At 39.4% G+C, this 26,640-nt stretch overlaps 3 protein-coding genes across 12 annotated transcripts in view; 1 reads left to right on the forward strand and 2 right to left on the reverse strand.

The window, feature by feature from the left end:
* LOC124221896 (immunoglobulin superfamily DCC subclass member 4) overlaps positions 1-19,139 on the reverse strand; it is a 311,934-nt gene extending 292,795 nt beyond the window's left edge. Inside the window, exon 1 of the mRNA XM_069137298.1 lies at positions 18,968-19,139. The gene's annotated coding sequence lies outside the window, so the exon portion shown is untranslated. The remainder of the gene's footprint in view (positions 1-18,967) is intronic.
* Positions 1,350-20,960, forward strand: LOC124221885 (ankyrin repeat and death domain-containing protein 1A). Of its 5 annotated transcripts, none has more exons than XM_069137288.1 (15): positions 1,350-1,483; positions 8,372-8,667; positions 9,184-10,006; positions 11,254-11,357; positions 11,450-11,548; positions 12,519-12,617; positions 14,556-14,766; positions 16,538-16,731; positions 16,933-17,031; positions 17,199-17,297; positions 17,425-17,523; positions 17,952-18,047; positions 18,146-18,380; positions 18,658-18,798; positions 19,710-20,960. In XM_069137288.1, exons 3-15 carry the CDS (start codon positions 9,901-9,903, stop codon positions 19,793-19,795), a joined length of 1,668 nt encoding a protein of 555 aa, XP_068993389.1. In that variant the 5' UTR covers positions 1,350-1,483; positions 8,372-8,667; positions 9,184-9,900; the 3' UTR covers positions 19,796-20,960. The 5 variants fall into 5 exon arrangements, with proteins under 5 accessions (XP_068993389.1, XP_068993392.1, XP_068993390.1 ...); XM_069137291.1 differs by having other exon boundaries at positions 18,670-18,798; XM_069137289.1 differs by having other exon boundaries at positions 8,372-8,632.
* Positions 20,469-26,640, reverse strand: part of Hrb27C (Heterogeneous nuclear ribonucleoprotein at 27C) — a 33,001-nt gene continuing 26,829 nt past the window's right edge. For 3 of the 6 annotated variants that reach the window (XM_046632288.2, XM_046632292.2, XM_046632285.2), the window contains one exon: positions 23,227-24,221. In XM_046632288.2, coding sequence (XP_046488244.1) covers positions 24,079-24,221 — 143 coding nt within the window. In that variant the 3' untranslated portion in view covers positions 23,227-24,078. The other 3 variants (XM_046632290.2, XM_046632287.2, XM_046632289.2) reach the window with 3 other exon arrangements.

A 26,640-nucleotide genomic window follows, 5' to 3' on the forward strand; every position in this document is an offset into this window, starting at 1 on the left:
ATAATCGCTGTATGAAATCGATTAAACCCTGTAGGATTCTCCGATTCATTGTCAGTTTGAGTAGAACAGATACAGGTACAGGTCGATCAGAATGATCGAAGCTGTAGTTTCCATATCTCTCAAGAAACTGCTAGAACCTACGGAATTAAAAGTAAATAAATCCTCCTCGAAGTTTCAATGAACTACAGATTGAGTTTGCTCTCTTTCAACTGCACGGAGGAACTGTACTGAAACTTTACAGCAAGACCGAAGAGGAGCAGCGAGAGTTACGAACTTAAATCGATTGTTGTCTAATTTTCACCGAATAATTACCCGTCCTCGGTCGATTATATATATCAACCTGAAGGCACGGTAAATTGCTGTTACAATAACCAACCGCAGCATACCTTCTCTGATTTCAAAAAAGACGAAGAGTTTTTAATTTCACTGTTTAGACCGCATGTACGTTAAATTCCACAGAATATTTAACCCTTTGAGCCACACATCGGTGCTGAGTCAAATTTTATAACAAGATAGTATTTTATGGTTTTTGAGGTCTACGATTACGAATCTGAGACGAAATTTCAAAAATTAAAGATGGAGAATCCAATATGGTTGACGAGAATTTCAAACTTGATCGCATCCAGTCAAAAAGTCTATGCAGGGGGTTTTCGGGTAGCTGATTGAATTTGCCATACAGAATTTTGAAAATCTCATTTCAGATTCGTAAACAACGATCCCAAATGGTAATGAATTATTTCTTCAATTTGCACGATTATCTTCAATCAATTTGTTTCTAACAATATTAATTTACATCGTATCGCAATAATTACTTTCACGGATTGAAAACCTATTAGCATACCATCAGAAGTAGTAAAAAAAATGACGAAGAATTGTGTTGAAAAGCTTTCTAAGCGTAAAAAATAATTGGATATAAAATAGGTGGTAAGAGTATTTACCACTACGACTCAAAGGATCAACACCGGCAGGTAGAAATGGCGAGGAGGCGTATAAAAACGGCGTAGCGTATAAAGCAAACCTGAACTAGATCACGGTAATACCTCCGTAATTACGTAGCATTCCCTCGACCCTTAGATCCGACACGAACGAATACGAATTGCCGTGGTCAGTGCTACGCCCAGAGGCAGAACGAACCGGAATGCAAAGGGTCGGCGGCCCCCGGGGTACGCCTTGCTTACGCGAATCTTGCGAATGTTACGAATGTTATGAATTATTATTAATACGGCCGAATGTTGCAAGGATTTCGCAGCGGGCGCTACCACCACGTGGCAGCAGCGCACGTATCGACCTCGGGGTTTGTCGGGGGTTCGCGGGGGTCGGCGTCCTCGGGTTGTGGCAGTCGCGCGCTACCCCGCGAACGCTTCGCATCCCCGACGCCCGCCGCAAGCCGCTGAAAAGCTGCCTGTTTTCGAAAGCTCGTTTAACGCGGAGCGGTCAGTGAAGGACGGATCGACCTCCCGCCAACTTTTCCGAGACGTTATAGGTAAGCGATAATCGTAATCACTTTCCAGTTACTTGTCACGGTCATTTTCATACCGATAAAACGATCACGGACACCGGTTGCTTGTTGCGTTGAAAATCCAGAGCTTATGTTTTTGGTAGCGAAGAAAAGAAGAATCGTGATTTATATCGCACAACGCTGAGAAAAATTTCACTTGTCACAGTAACTAGAAAAATTCAGTGAAACAGGTGTCGTTAAAAAAAAACTGTTTCAATATGAATTTTGCGCTGTCGTCGATCCTTTTTTTTTTTGTAATTGCAACGCAAAATCAGTTTCTGAGGTTTACTGTATTTTTTTACTTAAATAAAGCTTTAACGTCAATTTATTGTTGCACAAGCGTCAAGTTTTCGCAACAGTTGCAAGAAAATATACTAACAATGATCGTAATGAGAAAAAATAGTAACGGATACTAGACTTTCCGGTAACAGCTAGAAAACTGATTTTCACTTTCTACCTGGAACTATATCTTTCGATTGTGGTAAACAATGAAAATAGTTAAGGACTGAGCGGTAACCGGAACAAAAAATTTCTCTCAGTGAACATATTAAAGTATACTGTTATTCATACTTTTATAATGGGTAAAATTTTAGGACAGATTTTTTTACCGCACGAATTATTCGTTTCTACATGTGCGACGGTATATTTAGAGAATTTCATTATCGCTGATTGAATATATTATTGTTGAATCAATTAAGGCAGACATGACTCTGCGAACGTATGGATCAATTATTTCAAACCGCGTTCAACGCGTGACGACTTTTCAATTTCAAGCCTTCAGCGTTCCAGTTTCATGCACGCGAGATATTCCAATTTACGAGAAAATATTATTCACCGTTATACATATATATATATATATATATATGTATATATATATATAACGTCAAATTCAATCAAAATTCCTGCTAAATTGTATAGGATGAAAAATGAGGTTTTCACATTAATAATATCAGTAATGAAAGAATTATACCTGCGTGATCATGAGTCAGAAAAGAAATGAGCTCTCGACATCTTCAAAGGAGGGACTGGCTGCAAGCTTTAATCGCAAAATTCAACGTCAGGATTTGGGCAGTACCAGAGTGCCTCTGGAGAATACACACTATCCGCGATAAATCAAGACGATACATGAATTTCTAAAGTCAAAAGGGTCTGCTCGTGCCGTGGATCAACGTAATTATACAATAAGCCCGCAATTCAGACAGCATAGCATAACATCGACAAACAACCACAGAGTGATAAATTCTGTATCCAGAACAGACATAGAATATAGATTATCTCAGTGTGGGCTTGACAATTGTATATCAATGAAATTAAACGTGATCAATTCAGTAACGGAATTAAAGTTTCATCCTCAATATTTCGCAAAAAGAGTAAATTGCACATAACTCTTTACTTTACTTTTTACGCAACCACGCGAGGTATTAGGTATCAGTTGGACAGTTTGAAATCATCGTGAAATGGCATAGTTATCTTATCTCGTCCTAGAGGCAACGTGGATGTACGGTACGAATGCGAATTGATATTCCGTCTCGTTCTGTTCATCGAAAGCCGACTGAAATGCCGAAATCAACGTAAATCGCTTTATAACGTCAAGACGACGGCAGTTTATGTCACGAGTAATTCGATTTTCACGGAGTGAAATTGATACCTGTCACGAGATAAAATGATTAAACGGATATTGGAGTGTGAGCGAGCGCTGCACCACGATGAATCGTGCATATCACTCATACGCCAAAGTCAGAAATCCATTTTGCGTGAAACCTCGTTTTCATTTCATTTCAACATTGCACAGAAGCATTAAAGCCTCGTGTATAAGCGTGTGTGTTCACATGCGGGAATACACGCTTTGGTGCACGCTGCAGTAGTGAAAATAAAAATATAGAAATGGAAAAATAGAGAAACGCGGCGAAGTCGCAGCATTGTACGTACGTATGTACGCCGGTATTTTTAGCCTCTACTCCGCTCGACGAGTACGCGACAAAACTCAGCATAAGTAAAGCTTAAGCCATGCATGAGGGTGGCACACGAAGCCGGGTGGCAAATCTGCCCATGCAACGACGTTAAGAAAGGTTAGGGTCAACAGAATTGGCAGAATTAGCCAGGACTGTCCGACACCAAACCACTCTTGTGTAATGAGATTGTCGCGCGCCGAAATAATCTTGCAATCTTCCGCGAGTATCCGTCACGCCATTTGTCACTTCACACCGTCTACTTGTACGAACTGCGTTAATTTAAGATTTAAATTTCTCTTTGCATCAACGTCCGTCTGATCGCGAACTCAACATGAGTATAAATAAATTCATGAATATCTGGACGTTGGCGTTTTATATTTTTCATGGTCTAGTGTTTCTTCGGCAAAAACTGGGGCATGAGAAATGCAGTTTTTTTATATATAAGTACGTTTGCGATGTGAGACCAAGCTGAAATAAAATAATAAATTACGCTCGAAATCACAATGCAAACTTATAATAAAAGGTGCAGTAGGTGTGAATCGTGTGAACATGAATTTTACACGCAAAAGCGGCAGCTCCTTACTAAACTGGAAGCAGAAATCGACTGTGTATTAGTAACACGGAAAGAATTCCAGTGGCGTTTCTCGATTCTGGTGTTTGCACCCTCACAGCGATGTGATTACAGCTGGATTAGTCCGCGACACGTTTTGTCCATAAATATCGAATCGCGGACAGGCTCGCTGAGCGAGGGGAAAAAAGTCAAAAGCTATAACATGACGTAGAAGAGCATACTAAAAATGAAAAGTAATGTAAGCTGAACAGCTGGTGGAGAAATGAACGAAAAGAACAATCAGGCGTTTTACTGGTGCAAAGAAAGCCTTGCGAGATGACGCTTTAATCCTTCATGCCATCCATAAAACGGTCCGAATTTAAACGACTCCCAGAAGTATAATGACAACGGTCAAATATTGTACACGCGACATGCGCAGGGCGAACCAAGACCATCGTGTTCGAAGCTACGATACCTTCTCGTTCGAGAGAATCCAACTATAAGAGTTTGTGCCTTCGAATCGGTGGACAGATTCACTGATTTATTTCGTTCAGACTTGCCCTGGGGAAAAAAAACTCGGAGAAAATGCCGCTTCACGGGCAGATAGCCTATGTAGAAGTCTACTAAGTATATACCGCCAAGGCGAAAACAAATTTTCGCAAAAATCTAGAAATACGGTAGAAAGAGTACGCGGTACCCACGTCGAACGAGTTCGATCGATATTTGATCCAAGCGAAACGAAGGCCAACTTTTGAAGCACGGATAATTATATCTTCACTACAATATACCTACAGCAGTGTTCGTGAAAATTGTTCGCGTGATTTTTGAAAGTTTGCAGACAGTCGTGTTCTCGTATGTCACAGATATGACATACCTCATATAGGTATCTTTAGTGACAGCATTGAACTTCGCAAGACCATTAAGAAATCAGTGCAATATTGGATACTCGCTTCTCTTCTATAGATGTCATTAAAAGTAGGACGAATAGAATAAAAACTATTTGAGTATAGATAGATAATTCATTCCTCCGTTCGATACGCGGTTCTTTTCGTCAGGGTATTTCTTTCGTTAATAAAGCTTCAGCCGACAGCTAAATACCCGGCTGTCAAGGTATGCGTTTAAAAGGTGAAAAACGTAATGTGCAGGCGACTGAGGAAACAAATACCAGAACCACAACAACGTTGCGATTTAATAAAAGGAAACTTTGCTTCAGACACCAGAGGTTGTTTCATGTGTGCATATCCCTTCGAAAACTCTATTTGAATTTCGATCGTATTTCCATGTAAAGAGAAGGTGCAGGGAATGAACCTACTGAGATGTAAAAATTCCGCCCATATTTTATCTTTTACTCCCAAAGATATTTCACCGTGGCCGCGTGGGTGCAGGTTTTATTAACCTTCTTCAACGTAGATGTCTACCCTTATTCCGCCCTGTCTCTGGAGAACTGGGAGAGTTTTTTTTTTCTCCATCGTCGCGACTGCCAAACCAAACATCCGTTCTGGGTAACAGGCAACAGTGTCATGGCTTTTGTTTTCACTGAAACAAGTTGGTTGTTGGACGGAAAATAAAACAAAGATAAACCAACTTGCCATTAAAACGCAACGAGTAAATCCCATCGAGATTTCAATGAGAGAAATCAGATTCTTTTGGGAATCTTTGTCCGACGTGTCTTATTACCTCGCACCGTAATCCGAGCAGAAAAGGGTTTCCGAATTAGTCCGAAACGACGTAAGGGAATCCGAGAATCAGAGCTCTGTAGCGTGTCTAATTAACGAGCAAGCGTGTCCAACGTCTCTGGTATGGCAAAAAAAATTCTTTGTCCCGCACGCAAGTCGCTATATGTTGTAAATATAGTTACCATCGATAGCTCGGACGAGGTTCGTGTTCGAAGTAACGATCACTGCTGTTGTCAAAACACCCGATCTCAAACCATGAGCCATGCTGCGGACCCTGTGCGAATGATAAAATAAAAAGAAGCCGACTTGGTTGACTATTCTCGACACGGCAGGGCTCTACAACGTCTAATTACTTTAAGTGACAAAAGTGCACGGCGTCGGTTGGACAAAGGATTCAAGTTTCGGGTTGGAAAAGTACGGTACCTATTGCAAAGACACAAAGATGAAGTCAGGAGTTTCGATCCTGCGTGGTGATCTTCCGTTTCCAAGAATTGAAAGCATGAGCGGAACCTTCGTCGCAATTCCCTTTACGGAGAGGAGCCTGGACGATTCTCGATGGAGTTTGCGTCGAGTATAGAATACTGATGCCGTAACGCAAATGGAATTGCTCGCAATATCACGAACGTGCACGCGGTTGTGGGCCGATATGCGATCCGACACAACCCAAGCCAGCCGAAAACAACGGAGTTGGAAGTTCACCAGGCGTTTATATCGACCTCGAGCAGGTGTGGGACAAGCGACCCCGCCCTGGTGCTCGTTGGCGCAACACCGGACACCCCGACGGATGACTGGGTCGTCAATTCGATATGTCAGAGCCGCTTTTGAACTTGCCTCAAATACCAGGCATTGAGGACTTTACCCAATTAAATTATATCACGGTGATTTAGACCAACGACCCCGCTCATCGTACCGATCACCTACACTTCGTTGCTCTTAAAATATGCGGATACCCTTTTAGTCGATTCGTTTGTTCGTTTTTTCACCCATCATCGATGCTTGTTTTGTCGAATATGTGTAGCGCGTACAATATCATGTATATTGTATAATTTACCAGGGCTCGAAGTCCAAAAGAATTTAACAGTTGTGCAGTGGTTCGTTTCACCGGTAATTTAAAGTAACGATCAAGTACAACGCAAGTTCAAATTTGGGTTACTTGGAGGCAAATATACTCTCTTCACCCCTTATCAAGGTACAAAAATAGAACTTCAGCAAGGACTTTTAGGAATCAGTGAACAATACCATAATTTCCCTTTTATAATATTTTCCGAGTGAAAATTATTGATTAGATACTAACGTTCAGCCTCGCAACAGCTTCGGGCATGCTGTAAATTCATGTATATGTATGTACGTGCAATTATTGTCCTAGAATTTGCAGGAATATTCATGTAATAAATGTGTTTGGTTTTCATCACGAAGGATCGAATGTCGCCAGGTTTACATCTTCGTAAGAATTAGCGTCATATCTGCATATTCATCGTATCGAGGATAAGGAGAATACACAGTTGATGAGTACACTCGTGACTACACACTGTGTATATACTTGATTCCAGTTCTCATTCGTTACAGGATCTGAGTTTCAATGCAAGAAAATTGATAAGTCGAGCACATATTTTGATAATAACATAATTAAATATATACCTTAATTAAGTTCGGTGAACCGTATTTTTCGGAGTGGTTCACCCCTCGGTTCCATTGTTATTATTTTTCAAGTAAGGTAGATTAATAGCCCTAACCGCGAATTTGAATTATCATCAAAATTAGAGAAAAAAACCGTAGTTATTGGATGAGCGTAGGGAATGAATGTTTCTATGGAAATTGCAATCCGACAAGTTACCACCTAAGTATGCCGATAATCATTTTGCAGTTGACCATTAATTTTAACTCACAAAAAATTGTGTAAACATTGTTCGATAAATGTTAAGTTTTTTGAAATCCATACGACAAAAATTGTACTGTAAGGAACTTTTTGAAAAACACCACTTTTTGACATTACTTTAAGTAATATCCTATCACACGTAAAACCTAACTTTTTGACAATGGGTGAAAAGCACTTGATTTACGAAACTTTATCACGAGTTCGAATTTTAGACTAATCAATAAATTATAGTGTTTCACCGACGCGCGACGTGTCCCCCGAAAGAATAGTGATTATTTGACGTAAAAAATCGAGAAGCAAAAAAATATAAATAACGAAGGGGCGTCGAAATTTTGCTAGCTAATTTTGAATCACGATTATGGCTTTAAAATGTTTGAATTTTTACGCGTATAAGCAGCCCAGGGTAGCATAATAACGACCCTGCGCAGCATCGCGGCTTCGTCCGTCGGATGTACATGGATATTAAATCCTTTTTTGGTAGGTCTTGTTAAACTGAGAACTATAACCACATGAAATTATCCGTCTAAACCATCTTCTCGCTATCAAGCAAGAGATACCAAACGGATACGACAATCTGGGACGAATCTTGAATAAAAAAAATCTCTAGTCCGAACACAATACCGTAGGGATTACGGGCAAACACTTATCATGCGTATAATATCCCACCGAACACGTTGAGCAAGCTCAATTTCAAGATTCGGGCACCGCATATATGTACCTACGTCTACGTTACTTGATCAGAAAATGAGGGGAAAAAAATGTAGAGATACACACATAGGGTTGGTGATTACAGAGAGCTAAGAGAAAACATCTTTCTAGGATTATACAGTTACTCCAACTCATAAGACGGCGCACTGGAGCAAGGACGAAGAAACGGAAACGGGAAACAGCAGGACCTGTCCTTCGTTGTGATCCCCTTATAGTCAAAGTGCTGCATATTGATCCCGCTATTTCCGGAGAGAATTCGCAGTCAAGATCTCGGCCAGGTTGACGGACCGGTTATACCGGGTTGTACTTACTGATTCTTTGTACGATATACGATTGCCGCATCGTCTGAGACATTGGACCGATAGTGAAAGGGTATCTTGTCGTCACAGAATTCAGACAGTAGAGGAGTACGATAACACCTTAAATGATCCTACGTGACGTGACGCACTGTAATACATCGAGAAAAATCATATGGTTCTGATATCTCAATCTAAATTAAGGGATGATGGGGAGGAGAGAAATTGAATTAGGCACTTTGCGGAGTAAGATTATAGAAGTGAGATACCAGGGATAAAACTTTCGCGCACTGATGTCCAAAATCGGCCTCAACCACGAAGAACGATTCTCGTTTTGTCCTAAATTGAAATTTGGCTATCTTAACTTTATACCACGCCACAGTGAAAACAATGTATCTGCTTGCAATGTTATTCCGCTAAAATCCAGTGTCAACTCTCGATACGTGTATAATTTTCCAAGCCGAAGGGAGTTGAAAAGCTTTTTTCTCAAAGATTAACGTTCGCCCCGTCACCCACAATCACGTCAGATGCGAAAACTTCTTTTTCGTTAGACGGATTTAATACCTCGAAACAATATATCCGAAAATATCTTTCCAAAGATTTACAGTATGTTTTTTATCCGTACAGGTCACCCCAAGTGCAATCTGCTAAGGTAAATGGAGTAATCTACGAGAGAGGTTACATCTGAGCACAGAAAGGACAAAACTCGGAGGAATACTGTTCCAAGGAAGCAGCAGATTGCTCGAGTGCTATTAGCGACGCAGTAGCTGTGAATTTACGGAGGAGGTTCACTGAAAAAACATCACCGAGTGGTAGATAATCGAATTTAAATCACACTTAGGGGCTGGAAATTCATTAGTAAAAGATGAAAAACACGTGAGGCACAAGATGAAGGAAAGCTGAGAGTAACTAGCTGCTGTAGGTCGGAAAAGATTCCTTTTCATATTTAAAGAGGGTGAAGAATAACGGAACTGAAAAAGACATGGTATATTAAAGTGCACAATCTGACAAGGATGAAAAGCAAATTGAAAATTGCATAAAATATCGTCTACGGTTTACATTGTCCAGGATAAGTAGAAAACAGGAAATGAAAGTGTAATATTTATAGCAGAGCAAAGGATGCCACCGGTAATCAATTTTTCTTCCGAAAGATAGTGGAATATCTTTGAAATTCTTCATTTCAACACTTCTTCCGATTTCCATATGTATTATACTACGAAAATGGGTTATAAACGATTCAATTCCGTTATCGGATTTCGATTATCGTGCATATTTCATCTATATCTACGTATGCCGAAAGCCTACCTCTGATTAAAGGAAATGTAGTTACGAAAAAGCTTCATAATGACGGACAACGAAGACCTGAAAATGACAAAATCTAAAATCCCGCCTCCTCTCAACCTGTCGGAAGCGTTGGAAGACGAGGTGCTGAATCAAAAGACTGCTAGAAGTAAGTCAATCATTCCAAATATCACTAAATAACTGCCAATTGATTTAATTATAGAAGTAGATATCTCAAAGGCAGCGGAATAATCAGGTATTAATTATTTCTCAAACGAAACATCACATCGTCATTCTTCGAATATGAATGGAAGAAGAAAAAAAAATCACTCCACATTATAGAATTATCAAATTCGATTATTTGCTTTAACCGTCATCACTGGTATCCGGGTCTTTGAATTGGTGTGATTTTCGACGTTCATTACGGAGCGAGTTGACCGCATTCTAAACATAAAACGGCTGGTTCTTTAATTTCTGACAATTAGACAAAAGGGGAGTGCCGAGGACTGAGCCAGAAGAAGTAGATAGTTATTAGTATAACACTCGGATAAAAAATTGAAAGAAATATTGCGACGAACAATAATTATAATAACTTTGATTGCGACAATTATAATCTGCAAAACCCCTTCGCCTGTCATTAGTCGCTCACTTGTATCATACCACTAATCTCGGAAGGATAAAAAGCTTCAAACAACCCCTATAAAAAAGAAACTTGCGCGACGCGGTGCGTCGAATCTCAGCAGATTTAGTCAATTGTCCGAGGGATGCTCTGCTGGAGCTTAAGCTCTAAAGCACACAACACGAGTCGGGAAATTAAAGGTGTCGCATAACGGCGGTAAACGCGGTGTCAAAAAAAAAAAAAAAACACGGAGAAACCGCGCAGAAAAAACAAATTATACCGTAGAATCATTTGTCGCTGTAGACATGCTGAGCTCGGGATAAAAACTACACTCGTTGTTAAAAGTCCACGTGCCTGTGTTATTATTATTATTTTTCTAACGAAAGATAAACCGAAACATTACCAAATCTGCGGTTACGTACAGTGTTATTTTAGAAAAATTGAAGACAAGTCCCAGCTACGGAGAATAATGTAAAAATGTGTAAAAATTCAGCGGTTACCTCCTGTTCAAATACTGTAGTTACATCATTCTCGCTTATACCCTCGACTCTCTGAGATAATGCGACGTTTATTATATCAGAATTAGACGTAATGGCGTACAACATAGACCTGATCGCAGGTCCTCAGTTAACTTTCCTCGCTTAAACACCCGATATATGCGATGTAGGTTAACCGAAATCCAGGTCTTATCCGTTTCTGATGGTCGCGTGTCAGGAAAGTTTTTCACCCCAGATAGATAACTTTCTTTTTATAAATGCGGAGGTGAAAATAACTCACGGTCGAGCAATGAATTTCAGTACTTAAGAACGACCTGCTTCTACACGAAGCTGTGATAAAGAACGAAACCGACAGCGTTCGAAAGGTGCTCAAAGAAACTGTTGACGTAGATTCGAGAAACAACGTGAGTATGACGATCCGCAAATTTATTGACTCACTAGGTGATCCAACGGTGTGATTGATCACTTGTACACGCGTGATATTTTTATTTCACAGTATGGACGGGCACCAATTCACTGGGCTGCGTCGAAAGGGAACACAGAGATCATTGAGATGCTGATACAGGCGAAATGCGACATCGAAGCGAGAGACAAGGTAGGCTTACTAAATCAAGAGGGTAATCAAATCTGTAACACTTCCTTAGAAATAAATGAAATTCTACTTTAATCAGACGCCGCGGAAACGACTCTGCGTTAAGTCGAGTCGACCCGGTTTAGTAAACGAAAGAATCCAGCGATGTTCCTGGGTGCCTAAAATATCGAAAGGTATTCACCCCTGAAAGAAATGCCTCTTCCCTTTTCCAGTTGAACCTCGGGGTCAAGTGTTGGGAGTATATACGGGTTACACGGGACACGTGTGGATACGAATTTTTTTTTTACCGTGAAGAGAGGTTAAACTTTATCCAATTTCTTTGGCGCGTAGCGAGGCGACGCCTCCTCGAGGCGTGACGATATTTTACGTTTGCATTGCGTACCTCAAGTCCGTACATTGCGTGTTCCGAAAATATCATATGTTTACGACCTAATATACCGTTGTGCAGGTAGAAATTAAGCGCCTGATTTATACCTGTAATGATTTTAGCTCTCCTTATTCTCCATACATTGTCTTTGGAAATTGGTTTTTTATCTATTTGTGGATACGGTGTGACTATGCGCTAGATTTTCATTAATGAAATTACGCAGGACGCGAAAACTATCTTCCACTTGTTTCCTGCTCGCGGAAATGGCATCCACGAAAATTAACGAAGACTACAAAAGAAAGACTTTTTTCATTTATCTGTATAAAACAGGAGGCTGTACGAATGCGGAACTCGTTAGAGTGAAATCAGGGCAAACGATCCGTTTCAGGCATTTACCTTTTCCGTTCTTCCATTTAAACATCGAGCTACATGTGAAAAATATTCGAGCCACACTCACCCAATCAACAACTCCGATCAATAACTAAATTCGGCAATTTCCACGGCATTCCATAAAAAAAATTCTCGACAAGACGTTAAGCACCAAGTTACACAAATGACGTCTCAAAACAATCACGTTTGCTAGATAAATCTCGTTTTCTATTTCAGTTTGGTATGCGGCCATTGCACATGGCGGCTTGGCACGGCCACCAGGAAGCAGTAAAAATGTTAATCAATGCCGGCGCGAATGTAACAGCAGTTAACAAGGTAGGAGGAATTACGAAAAATATCAAATATCACCTAAGCCGGTTGGAATTGAAAACTTCGGTGGTGATTTCAGCCCATTTCATGCTTCGAAACGGGCAACGGAATAATAAATTAACAATACGCAATAGACATCAGCAAATACTAAATAATAATAAATCCCATCACTGTCGATTTCCCTAAATTAATAAATTATGAAGGATAAGCTTTAATCTTGAATCCCTTTGACGAGCACTTTGCAGATATAAATGCCGCACGATCTCAACCGCTACGACAGTAACGAACCGACTGTGACGAGCAAATGTCTCATTGTCAGTGGCAAGTCGACGTAACACGAGTGACGAGACGGACAGATATTTAATTTGGAGAAACCGACGTAATAAGATGCCAGTCGCTTTTTCTACTCCCCTTTATCCGAGATGTTCTCTTGGACTGCCTGCACGATGCTCGAAGTTTGCGTTCAAGCATAGCGAAGACAGCAAAGAAAAGTCATTGGTTGGACGAGACATTTTTTTGAGAGAGCCACCGTAGCCTGTAGGTTTAATTAACGACTTTCTAACTGTACTTGACTCAAAAAAACTGGATATTTAGTTTGGTACCAACTTGGTCTCTACATCATTCACCTGTTTTCAACGCGATTCTGTCGTTAGTGTACAAGCAGATCACAACGAAGGAACGCGGTAGATACCAGAACACGGGATCCATTGGCTCGGAGTCTCCGGATCGGAAGTAGATTTATCGTAACTTCCAATCGATATAACGTATAAGATACCGCAATGAAGGGTAGGTAGATGTATATTAAATGTACAGGTATACTGGCAATGCATTAGAAATGTGGGGAATTTTAATGAGGTACCTTAATTTACAGCCCCGATTCGGAAGCTCGTTGATTGTAATGGATTGTTCCGCCACAATCCTGCAGCGGTATCAAGGGTTAAATATAATAACTCAAGTTCGCGGTTTTATACGCAACTAATTATCAAATTTGTTTTGTCGACACAGCTCGGTAGTTCGTTCAGGCCACCCTTTCATTCGACCGTCCGCCGCCCGTGTATTCCCGATAATTGCGGTGATCAACCTTTTCCGCAGAGACTAAAGAAAAGTATAAAACCCCAGTGAACGGGTGGTCCGTTTGTTTTCTCGACTTCATCCCTCGCGACTGTTTCTTCGCACTCGGTATTCTTCAGCTCCATACGGAGAGCTGACCCAGATTGTCCAAAGGATGTGGAAACAGACTACAAGCGGTTAACCGTTTTTGAACCTCGGTGCTGCAGCTGGTCACCACGCCGCAGCACAGCACAGCTTCCGGAAAATCGATTTCCTGACTATAAATTTGCCTACGATTCCGTACATTCCCTTTATCAGAAAATCTATAATAATAGTACAGAATTGAGGGCGGTGCGGAAGATGATCCGAAACTAGGAGGACACGAGGTACGGGAAAGTTATCCGAGTATAACATTGTCCGTGTGGTCTACTCGTTTCTTATTTACCTCAGGTCTCCGGTTCGTTTCGCTCCGTGCAGCCATTGTTACTTTTTTAACGATCTCCTGAGGGGTAAGACGGAAACGAGTCCAGAATGAATTCTTTGATAAACGACAAGTCAGACGGTGATTTTTCTTCCATCATTTATTCCTAAGGTAGAAAGGTCATTTTTTACCTCCGACGATCAGTCTATAGACAAAGAGCGCGGTTAATATAAGATCGTTTTCAATATTGCAGAGAATTAATCGTTCACAAATACGTTCGCCGTGTATACCGCCATAAATTGTACGTTGAACTTGGCGAACGAGATGAATTGCCGTTACGCGATACCCGTCAACCTTGTCAATTTCCAAGTCCCCGAGTGCTCGTCAATTGTTCCTTCCCTCGTCCCTCGAATCAAAGTAACCGGGTAGTCGTATGTCACTGCAGGGTGATAAACACGTTTGCCTCTTTAAAGAAACACTACACCCTGCTGATGTGCGGCGCACGAGGCAACAGCGTAGGTGTCGTCGAGTACCTCGCCGAGGCTGTCGAATCGCTGAACGGAGAAGCAACCGACTGCACAGGAGCCACAGCCCTTCATCATGCGGCCCTCGCTGGAAATCCAGCAGTCATCACAGCCCTGGCCAATGTTCCGGGTGTCAAGTTGTCCGCGACAGACAAGGCATGTATCCCCGTTTACATCTATATTCGATCACGGGATGAATGCCACCCTCGAAACCGACGATCGCAAACGGGAAATTGAATCCGCATTTTTCACCGCGCGATATTGATGGCTAGTTTTTTTTCCTCTACACATATTATTCTCCTCAAACATTGCACGGAGAGTTTAGGGATAAGTTAGGAAGACGCGAGGTATTTTCAGGTAGAGGTCAAAACGGTTTTCCGTGTACTTTATTCTTTTTTTTCGACTTTTCTACTCGAGAGTAAAAATAAATCGCAAGGTGTTGAAGTATAAAGCGCAAAATTCAAGCCGAGCCCTCGTTCCAAATATTTGCCTATATTCTTATGCCCATTTTAATTTAAACCAACAGACAGTGTGAATGTTTCCTCGAGTGTCTATAAATTCAGATACTCGAGGCAGAAATAAAGCTCGGGAAATGTAGCATTTATCAGACCGAATAAAGTTTACGTTACAATTTGTCGATTCCCGTAGAATTAACAACAGGAATAAAAGAGTCCAAATTAATTAAGATCTTTCTTCACGTAATCTACTCCGCAATTGTTGGCGAAGGAAAAGCTAAAACTTTAAAAACGCCGCGTCTTTGTGAAGAAACACAGTCCAACCTTGCTCTTTAAGAGTACGAGTATCTACTGCTACTGTTACAGAGAGCTCCGAGTCGTACCCGACTAGTTTCTCGCTTTATTCTTTTAATGGTGTAGAACTCTTTGAACCTTACGTAACTCGAGGAAAGTAAAAACATCAGAGAAGAATACTGTATTGAATATTCCAAGGAGCGACGATATCGACGTCGATAACGCGGCGCCATTCGCAAAGTATACATCAATACAAGGCTTGTAAGAAAAAAATTACCGGACCGATTTTCAGAGGTATTGAATTTTTTTTCAATTAGTTTTTACACACTATATGTATTTCAGGCTATTAATTAAATACCGGACGTGGGTCGAATTAGTTTTCGCGAGCTCTGATGTAATAAGTGTACCTTTTGATATGTGGTTCTATTAAACTGGCAAAGTTTTTTGAAAACTTTTCTAATTTTCTGCAGAAATTCGTAATACGATCCAGACTCGCAGCGAGAGCCGACGGCACTGCGAGGCGGGCAACAATGTGGAATGAAGCACATTGCGAGTCTGATATTTAACCCCAGGCAATACACAGACGCGATCATAGCAACTTTGCATACAACGATATCAAGCTTCACTGCGTATAACTTGGACTAAAATAACGCGTCGGCGAAGCTTTTGATCTCGGATGAAAGCTCGTATACTGCGCCAACGCGCCTCCGCGAAACTTCTAATCATCTACAGTATCCTATTCAGAATTCGATTAACTTTCCGACGAAATTAACTAGTAACAAAGGCAGAAACCAGTGATGAGAGAGAGAATGACTCGTCCGTCGCGACACGTGTGGACCCTCGTAAAACGAATAACACCGTTATACTTGAGAGAAAGCTGTCGAAACTTTGAACATTGGATAGCTTAACGTCCCACTGACCAGTAAAATAAGAGGAAAAGTTCTCTCCAATATCAGTTCCCCTGTGTTTTTCTTTATTTTCCACGAGCCAAATCGACTGTGCTAAGAGCTTCCAAAATATAGTACGTAAAGTAAACGCGATCAAACTTGATGCTTGAACCTTTGATTTGTCGATCTCCCGCGACTGAGGACGGAGCACAACGTCATCTTAGAATTTATCCCCCGACCGACGTCAAAAATGATAAGAAAGACACGAAATTGAAGCGAAAAATTTTTCAGAAAGGTCAGACGGCGATGCACTGCGCTTGTGCGGAGGGTCACCTCGAGGCGGTCGAGGTTTTTATCGGCCTCGGGGCAAACCTGGACGCAAAGGACAACGAGGGCAATACCCTTCTGCACGTAGCGACCCTTACCAGGCACACGAGTATCGCCCAACTACTTCTGCGTATGGGCGCGAGTACGGAGCTTCGTGACGAGGTAATTTTCCTCGTTCCACACACGGTAATGTCGCATAGAAGGTTGCCGCGTGCCTTGGGTGATATTCCTCGTTGGTGTCGGGAGGGTGAAACGAGGAGAGCAGTTGGATGTTAGCGTGTAACGAAGCTCATTATTCGCAACCCATTTCGCTAGTTAAATACCATTTACGTCATTAACGTGATACCTTTTTTTACTTGTCAGTCAGGAATGACCGCCCTGCACGTCGCGGCGAGTCAGGGATGCAAGGGAATTCTCGAGGCCATTGTTCAGCAGGGTGTTGCGCTTGACAAGCAGTGCAAGGTACGTTGGATGTCATTCTCATGGATGTTTATGGTCAAGGAAGCTCTTTGGTACTACTCGTATTTGATTAAAGCGACAGGACAGAGAGATTTTCGCGTCGAATCGACTCCAATTGCCTACCGGTTTATCGCAATTCTGTATTCGTCTGATCACTGTTCAAATTATAGAACGGAAATACTCCCCTGCACATGGCTTGTGAGAACAACGAAGTTGACACGGTCGAAATACTAATCAACAAAGGAGCAGACTTGAACTGCCTCAACTCTGTAAGTTCTTTTCGCGTTTTTCTCATCATACTGAAAACAATAAATACTTCGGTAATTTTGTCCAGATCTATGTTATAAGAAAAAATTTACGCAATATTTTTTTTTTTTTTACCCATTTTACTCGCAGAGATTGCAGTCGCCGATTCACATTGCCGCGGAAATGGGACACACCGATATTTGCAAACTGTTATTAGCAGCTGGAGCTAATATCGAACAACGCGAACAGGTAAGCTTGTACCCTGTTACCTGAGCCGTAAAATTGCTAAACGACAATGTCGACTAAAGCGTAAATTCGCAGAAACGAATAACCGCGGGCCATTTCATTTTTTGCGGCATATAAACAAGAATTTAAAATTATCATGACAAAGATTTTCCGCTAATATTTTTCATTTATTTTCTTAATTTTATTTTTAATAATAATATCCAGTTGAAATGTTTTAGCTACGCACCTGTCACACGCCTGTATTGAAAAAGTTCAAAGAGTAGCTCTTGGTCTGTTTTTCTTTTTTTTTTGTAATTCAACGAACCAACAATGTTTACGTAAAGATCCCACCCTAAATCGATTTTGCACCCGGAGTGATTCCCTTGTAAGAATACCGGCTGTGTAAACAGCAGCGATCAATTTTGAGGGAATTTCCACCCTCTTTTTTTCAGGGAGGTAAAACGCCCCTATACATCGCGGCACGAGGCAGTTTTACAGCGATCGTGGACATGATAATTAGAACTGCTAGATTAGATTATCCGACCCCGGTGAGTTCTCGAATATACATAAAGTTTATAATCAAGTTGCAAGTTTACTTAGGGAATTCTATACGAGCACCGTACCTATACATACGCCTACGACTTAGGAGGATTCCAACTCCGACAAGGAAGTTCGCGAATTAACTCCGGCGAGAAGACGCTGGCGAGAAGAATCCCGAGGCGGAAGTGTATCAAGTGCGAGCGCCAATCTCCCTGAAAGACTCAGGTCCATTCTTTGGAGATTAGCGTACAAACAACTCGCGCCGCCTGATTGGAAGAAGCTCGCGTTGCACTGGGCTTTCACTCACGAACAAATCAGAGCCATCGAACATCAGTACACAGGTAACTCCCTAGGATTACGAAAACTCGACGCGTGCGTAAACTTGCGATTGCGAAACTTAGAAAAATGCTCAAATCGGCCGAGCCGTGAATCTTACGACGTACGATGATACACGTGCTCGATATCGGAATTCCGGGGATATTTCGAGGTGAATGAAGAGGAATGAGGAATCGAGATTTTGCTACGAACATTGAAGAATTTTGCAAACTTTTTCCTCTTCATTGATTACCCTGCATCACTCACGGTCTCGGGACAGCGTTACGAAACGATTTACCCTAGAATCGATCGCAGGTCCGTCGAGCTTCAAGGAACACGGCTTTCGGATGTTGTTGATATGGGCGTCAGGTTTGCATCCTGAAGTAAACCTCGTCAAGGAATTATACGAAGCTTTATCAGCCATCGATAAAAAATCTATCGCCGGTAAGTAGCGAACAATTTTCGGCAAAAAAAAGTTCAAGTTAAACGCTCGACAACAGCGGGTCACAAACACAACGACAACTACTATTATTTGCTACTATTTGCTCGACGAAATATAAAATCCGCTAACCTTCGCCGCAGTGTAAATAAGAAATGTTTATTTCATTCTTACCTTGCACACCCAAACACGATCGCTCTACTCGATGCTCCGAAATCAAAACAATTCGCGAACCACTTGATTTCACGTTAGCAATAGTACTTCACTTCACTGCGTAGCACCGCGCGCGACGAGAGCACAAAACCGACTGACACAACTGGCAATACATAGTTTCGTATTTCTGATAGCGCTCAAGTTTTCGCGTGTGCCGATGTAACGTACAACCGGTGTGGAATCATGCTATAGACACTTACAATGAGACGTGGCGACGCGTTGAGGATACACTAACGTTGCATCTTGATTCGCTCTGTGCGTCAAGTTGACAAATATTCATAGTCATTGAAATGCAATTATTCTATTCGTTTCTTTGTAACTGTCATAATTCGTTGTAACGATCAATTATAATCGAATTATAGAAACGTAATTGGATTTAAAGTTATTTGTTTAAAATAACGTACATTATTCTGAACATGTGACGTCTCAAAAAACCTGACATTTATCGGAAAAAAATCGGTAGGTCGTTATGTGCAGATTATACGGTGAAAATATACAGTATCGTCACTGCAAACGAAACACCGTTTTAAAATATTTCAACTATTTGTATTATCGCAAAACAGAGAATGAGAATTTGTTTGCGTTGTTGTTTGTTTCCGATCTGTGAAGTTATTTTTTTTTAAATGCTAAAAATACAATTTTAATGTTCTGTCACGTGTCAGTATACCTCATAGAGCTAATTTTTTTTTTTCAAATTTCTTAGATGCGATGCGTAAGAGACTGGATAAGGAAAGCGAGAGCAAGTCTAAATCGAACAAACGTCGCTGTCACAAGTGTACAATAACATGAGCTCTCGCCTACTTCGGAACATCGAGAGGTTAAAATATTGCCATTGCGTAGTTACATCAAGCGTGATTTTCTGAAAAGATAATCGTTGTCAACGATAAAGCCCCGCTTGATAAATTAATGAAATGAAATCAGATTGAAAGGGATTAACCCGTTTTCGGCTGTTTTAAAAATTATACATCGCAGCTGGTACTCAGCATTGAATGAGGAAAACACGAAGCGAGCTTTGGTCAAATTTCGTTATTCGTGCTTTGTCGTTGTGCTCACAATCGGTAGAATAAAGTTGGAAGATATCGTGTGGCTTCCAATCCGTGAGACCTCCTTTAATACAACATACAGCTATGTGCAGGTAACCGTGTACTCGTGAGAAAAATTCATCTTTCACACATCATCTGCTTTAGCGTGGCGAAGACGTCTTTGCCATTTAGGTCTAGCAAGACAAATCTTAATGCATAGCACTGATAAATGAAATATTGACGAAACGTTAAAAGAGAGATAGATTTTCTGCTCCAACGATTAAGTTGCTGATCCTAAAGATGCGTGATTTACATTTGATTATTCAAACCCATAAATAGTAATTAGGATTTAGGATAGTAACCATTAATCAGATACCAAATAGGTGGACAAAGCCAAGCCGTACAAGATGAACCCAAGACAATCTCCCTAAATCAAAGAGTTACCGGACGAATTGATATAATATACATACATATATCTATATATATCTATAAGCTGTAGTGCAATGTCTATATGTATAGAAATATATGAGGCTCGTTTGCAACGAGTGCCTTTCCATTAATTTTTTGCATAAGCTTTTGTAACGTCCAAATCAGTCTGTGTACCTTCCTTCGTCAAGCACACCGTATCCGGCCATCTCTATAATCATCAATATTATACATTATATACATATATGTATATGTCAAGTGCATAGATAAACCAATGATTAATATAATATAAATTCTAACGAACTTCGCGAGTAATCTGAAGTATAGAAATCTATCCAAGTCTACCGTACAAAATATACATTATACAATGACAATGAATTTATACATATTATATATGATATACTATACTTTCGCGATCACTCTATATAGTAGCTCAGTAAACTATATCGATTTATAAATGTACATATCTTTTATTGATGTAAAAATAAATTCTCATCATTTTATCGTAGCCTTACTGAACCTCTTTTCAATCCACAGCTCATGCACTCGTGAAAATGATTATGAACGTATCAAAACTAGAACACCTTTAATGATTGCATCCATGCTGCAAAAGGTATTCCGATCGCGAAGTCACGATGCCGCAAAACTCGTTGAATTCGACGGATAATTTCAAGATTCAAGATAGAGAAAGAAAGAAGAGATATCGAATTACAGCAATTTGCGTCGGCTAAGATCACAAGTTGAATAGAAATCAGAGCTCGAAATTAATTCGACAAAGAACATGTGTCTGAAAAAATGACTACTTTTGCCAATTTCTATTAAAATTTGAGTATTCTTCCATCGTGGAGATTCTCTTAAACTTAAGCGCTAATAATTTAATTAATTTCCTTCTTTATCGAATTATATTATAACAAAATAATTACGATAACAATCATTATGTAAGGTATTATTCGATTAAAGCAGTAATTGCGAGGCGCGACACGCAAGTTAAGTGCTATACCTATACTTCGATTCCATAACAGTGTAAACACATTTCACTCACAATTAGCGCGAAAAGAGAAGAAATTCAACATTTCTTTTTGTTTCATTTCAATTTCATGAAACTTCTTGGCGTTGTACTTCGTGTTGACACGTCAAATTTACTCGAATATCGTGCTTTTCGCAACTTGACTCAGGAAAGTTCAACGAGTCGCATTCGACTCGTTGAAGAACGATCGCTTCTATAGAAATCAGTTCTACAACGCAAATGTTCTACAGAGTATGTTCTAAAGAATCGTTTGTACAAAAATATGTTTCTACAGAATATTTTCGTACAGAAAGGGATTCATGATTCACGTTAAAAATAAACATGCATTAAATATTCTAAAGGAGAATTTTTCTACAAAAAGGAATTCGAAATTTGCATCAGAAATAATCCTGTACGAAATATTCTTCAGAAGAATTGTTCTAAAGAATATTTTTAAACAGAATATTTTTCTACAGAGCAGTTTTACAGTTTTACACACCCAACACAATACCTGTACGACACAATACAAATTTAGATGAAATGAAATGAAATGAAATTAAATTAAATTAAATCAAAATGTACGAAACTGACGATTAAATGTATGATTTTGAGACGATTTGATGATTGCTTCGAATTTGCATTGTGCCAAACACAATCTGTAGAAAAATATTCTAAAAAAAAATGTTCTCCAGAACAATATTCTGTAAAACAATTATTCTATAGAATAACTCATACAGAATTATTTCTGACACTAATCTCGAATTCCTTTCTGTAGGAAAATATACCAAAGAAAAATATTTCTGTAGAGCCGAGTCTGTAGACCATATTCTGTAGAATATTTGCTCTGTAGAACTGATTTCTGTAAAATCGAACCCCGTTCGACTCGTGAAACCCCTGTAATGATTACGACGCATAAAATATCCAATTAAACATAGCTGAACGTGAGCAGCGCTGTTTATACGTCGGGGTTTGATTGGGATTTATCGATCACTCTGGCCTCGATATACGACGGAATAATCTCGAAACAAGAATCATTAGGAAATATAGTTTTAATTAATAAACTTGCATAATTGCCAACTGAACATTCCTACAAGGTTTATCATCTATTTCTGCGCGCTCGGATCCGCAATACGTCATGCTGCTTTAATGTTAAAACGAGTAAATTTTATCGTAACTGATGAACAGATCTAGGTAACAAAAATAACAATGAGTTCAAATTTCTTTCTTTTTTTCTTCTTTGTCATTTCTTGTTTTGCTTCAGCTTTACTTACACTGCAACAATTTCTTTTTTTCTTTCATTAAGGAATTACGTGAGATTTATGAAAATAATGATAATGTGACATACTCAATATATCAGGAGTATTGGTGTTTCACTTTTCTGTATCGATTATAACGGATGTATCGTGTGTGGTGTGTCTGTTTATGTTTGTGTAAAGAAAGTATCAAACTCTGATCGAAAGTACCAATTAGTATATCTCAAAACAGGCGGAGAACATATCTGTGTATTAGATCGTTTTTACAATGGTTAATTTAAATTACCGCATGAACATGCAAGATACGGATCATTAGGTATATATTTATTGCATGTTATATAGTTATAAATCTTCTCGCAAATACTGTAACGTGCAAGACGTAATGGGAAGAACTTATTAATCTTACTGTTATATCCTAAACTTAAACACTCGGTTTATCCAAGCAGTGGATTTTGGTCTGTACGTCTAATCACAAAATTTCACATATAATATGTACCTCGCAGAAACTTGCGAAAGTCTTCGGAAGTACAGCGGGTTCACTAGTTTTTATCGATCGTTCATTTTCTTTTTTTTTTTTTTGCACGTTTTGTTACTTCAGTATTTTCTGTCACGTAAACAACCACATAATAAAAACCTGAAGTGATTGTAATAATAGTCAAGTAAATAATGTCGAGAACGAATCAATCGAGCGTCGTTATACATACGATTACGTACAACGTTCCTACACTTTAAAATATACATATTATAATAAGCAAACTTCGTTAACGGTACCGTTTGTGAACTTTTAGTGATTAGCCATGACTTTCCTTAACTATTATTAGAAAAAAAAAAAAGAAAAAGAAAAAAAAAAGGTCTCGAATGTGAAATACAAAAATTGGTCCGGTTCATTTATACACTGACAGGGAGGCAGAAGAGAGAAACGTAAAGGAACCTTGCGTCGATTTGAATAATGGATCGTTTTTAGCGTCGTTTGTATGCATAATGAAATCTCCCTCATATTATACTTTGTACGGAGTTTGTCAACGCGTCTTCATATCCTACAATCACGTGATTCGAAACAAGAAGCACACTCACCGATGGGCTACGAATGCAAACGTAATCCGTGAATTTATAAGGGAGAGTAATTGATCTGGATAAAATAATTTAGATTCTATGAATCCGTAACTTTTCCGCTTCGAGTCACGTGATAAATTATAGGCAGAGCAACAGGCAGAGGTAGGTAATTACGCGTAATACACATCTGAAAACAATCCATTTTTTTTTAAATGTTTTTTGTTTTTTATATACTCGTACTTGTATCCTTCGATCTGTGATTCGATAGAAATGAAAAAATATATCAAAGACCTGACGGGGCTTTTCCGATCTTTAACGACGGTAAGGGTGATAATTGTTCGAGCTGGACGTTGAACCGGAGTAACCCCTTTGCGGGCCGCCGCTGTAGCTATCGTTAGTTCCTGGAGCGGCTGGAACTGGAGTCGTCGCTACGGTTGTTCCATACCCTGCACTTCCTGCCGGAATTTCGTAAAACATGGACTATATACTACGCCGAACTAAACTATACAAAATAGTCTATTAGACAAATAAATATAAATATATATAAATATATTATAAAATGTACGTGTATAGGTATAGGTATTCATATATACATATATATATAATATATGTATATAATGTGTACAGTGAATAGAGCTGAAGGGAAATACGGCGAGGATAAAGGCCGACGGGGAAATAATCTCGACGGATATTCTGACGGTCAAACACGAAATGACTGTTCCAAATGAATGCGATTATACATTATATAAACGGGAAGAAAAAAAAAAACCATGTCTAATACTTTCTGAGCCTCGAAAGACAATTTTTCCGGTCATCCAAAATTTATACTATTCTCGACATTTTTTTTTGCCTGATCAATTGATGCAATGCCTTTTTTTTTTTTTTTTTTTTTGGATAACCACACCGGAATTGTTGAAAATGCGGTAAACGGTACGTTGTTGATTTCTCTCTTTTCAACGTGAAAGAAATGTGGCACAAAACAAAGTGATACTATACTGATTGATCGGGATAAAAAAGGACGGTTCTCGCGAATGTATTTCAAGCGCAATTGTTGAACTTTGAAATTTACCATCGATCGAACTTAATTCATAATTTATCTATACGTATGGCTATAAATAAGGAAATCAATCCGACGAATAGACGATTCAAAAGAGTTGATTAATAAAATGTAATGTTAGTTTAAAAAGAACAAATTATACAGCTAACAACGGTCACTTAGCTATAACCTTAATTTAACCGATCAATCGCGTGTACGAATTTATTACATAGATTATACTATTCCTAAGCATTTTATACTTCGCTCGCTTAAATTATTAGTCAACACAACCCCGCTACCCCATCTTACGAATTATTACAGGGTTAAAAGAAATGGGAAAAAAAAAAAAAAAAACATACCGAAGTTCGTCTCTGTGTATAAAATATGTAACAATTTTCAGAACATAAAAATAAAAACCTGTCTCGAGTCCAAATATGTATACTTGTCGCATGAGACTTCAACGTAGCGAGGAGAAATTCAAAGGGGGTTGAGTAACTCGATTCTGGCTAGCGTCGATAGGGATGATAATTTGAGTGCTGGGTCAGGGAGAAACGTTGAGGGCCTGGAGCAGCGTCTCCGTTCGGGACGAATGGCGGACTCTCGGTATCAATGGTTTTGAACTTTGAGGTCGGGGAGGATTCTGTGAGAAGAAACACGGGAGAGGAGGAATTAAGAGAGGATCGGTAAGAGGAAACAATTACCATTGACCAATGCACCATACCTCGTAACACCAGGTGAATGATTAGAAGTTTAGAAGAAAAAAAAAAAAGAGACAAACTGTCTTTCACATTTACCTGATGAATATTATATCAAGATACCTTTAATACCAAGGCGGAAAGTTTAAAAATAATTTCATTGAATATTTTTCAATTTCACGTTAAGACGAAGAGTAAAAAAAAGTATCTTGACTAACAACTAAGCGATCGATGCATTGCCTACATAAAAGAGAATTAAACATAACGCTCCGAACCGAAATTAATGATGTCAAAGAGGTTCGGTTCAAGCAAGCTCACCAAATTCCTTTCATTTTTTTTTTGTTTTTTTCTTTTCAAACATCGACACGTCTGTAAGATATGTGCATAATTCTGAGACATCATTAAAACCTGATCCATAACAAGACTACATCTGATATTCCATCAATAATTTTCTCAGCTATGATAGCAGAAAAAAATATATGACTTGACTTAGTGCAGACTGAAGATGAAGACTTGTTACACGATACGTAATAACAATAATGAATATGTAAGCTTTCCAAAGCTGCAGGTAATGGCAGCGGAGTTTTGATTGCGTGGCGATAGAAGCTGTCGCCTTTGAAGAATAAATCTATGATGAAACGTATATCGCGATATGTAAGAGCGAACATTGGATATTACAGCATAGTTCAGTGATACAGGAAAGAAACATATTTTACGAGACGAAGAAACTTTAACGAAGAAACGCAACAATTCGAGCCACTGCAGGTGAAAAAGCTTGAATATTCCTTATTTTTTTTTTTTTTTTTTTGTTGGGACGCGCATAAAACACTGCACCAGTCGCGCAACGCTATATGGGTATGACTGTTTTCAATGAAACTGGAAACAGTGGTCCACCTCTACACCCTCTTTCTTTATACACCCAGATCAACGATACGTGTTGTGTGAGTATATGTATATCTTTCATCTGAAACCATAAGATATGAAATGTATATAGATAATAATAAAGTGGTGTCGTTACTTTTTTTTTTTTTTTTTTTCTAGAAAAAAAAAGAAAGAGTAAGTGCATGATCCAAAGGAAATCTGGAAATACATAATAAACGTATAATTTGGCAAATGGATAGAAACTTGTCCTTCATATCTGTT

This window comes from Neodiprion pinetum, chromosome 6 (genome assembly GCF_021155775.2).
Source record: "Neodiprion pinetum isolate iyNeoPine1 chromosome 6, iyNeoPine1.2, whole genome shotgun sequence".
Lineage (NCBI taxonomy): Eukaryota > Metazoa > Arthropoda > Insecta > Hymenoptera > Diprionidae > Neodiprion > Neodiprion pinetum.

Excerpts from the sequence above, each read along its gene's own strand:
- LOC124221885 (XM_069137288.1), top strand. The coding sequence starts at position 9,901 with ATGACGGACAACGAAGACCTGAAAATGACAAAATCTAAAATCCCGCCT. Across the intron at positions 10,007-11,253 it reads GAATCAAAAGACTGCTAGAA|TACTTAAGAACGACCTGCTT; the intron begins GTAAGTCAATCA and ends AATGAATTTCAG. Across the intron at positions 14,767-16,537 it reads GTCCGCGACAGACAAGGCAT|GTCAGACGGCGATGCACTGC; the intron begins GTATCCCCGTTT and ends TTTTTCAGAAAG.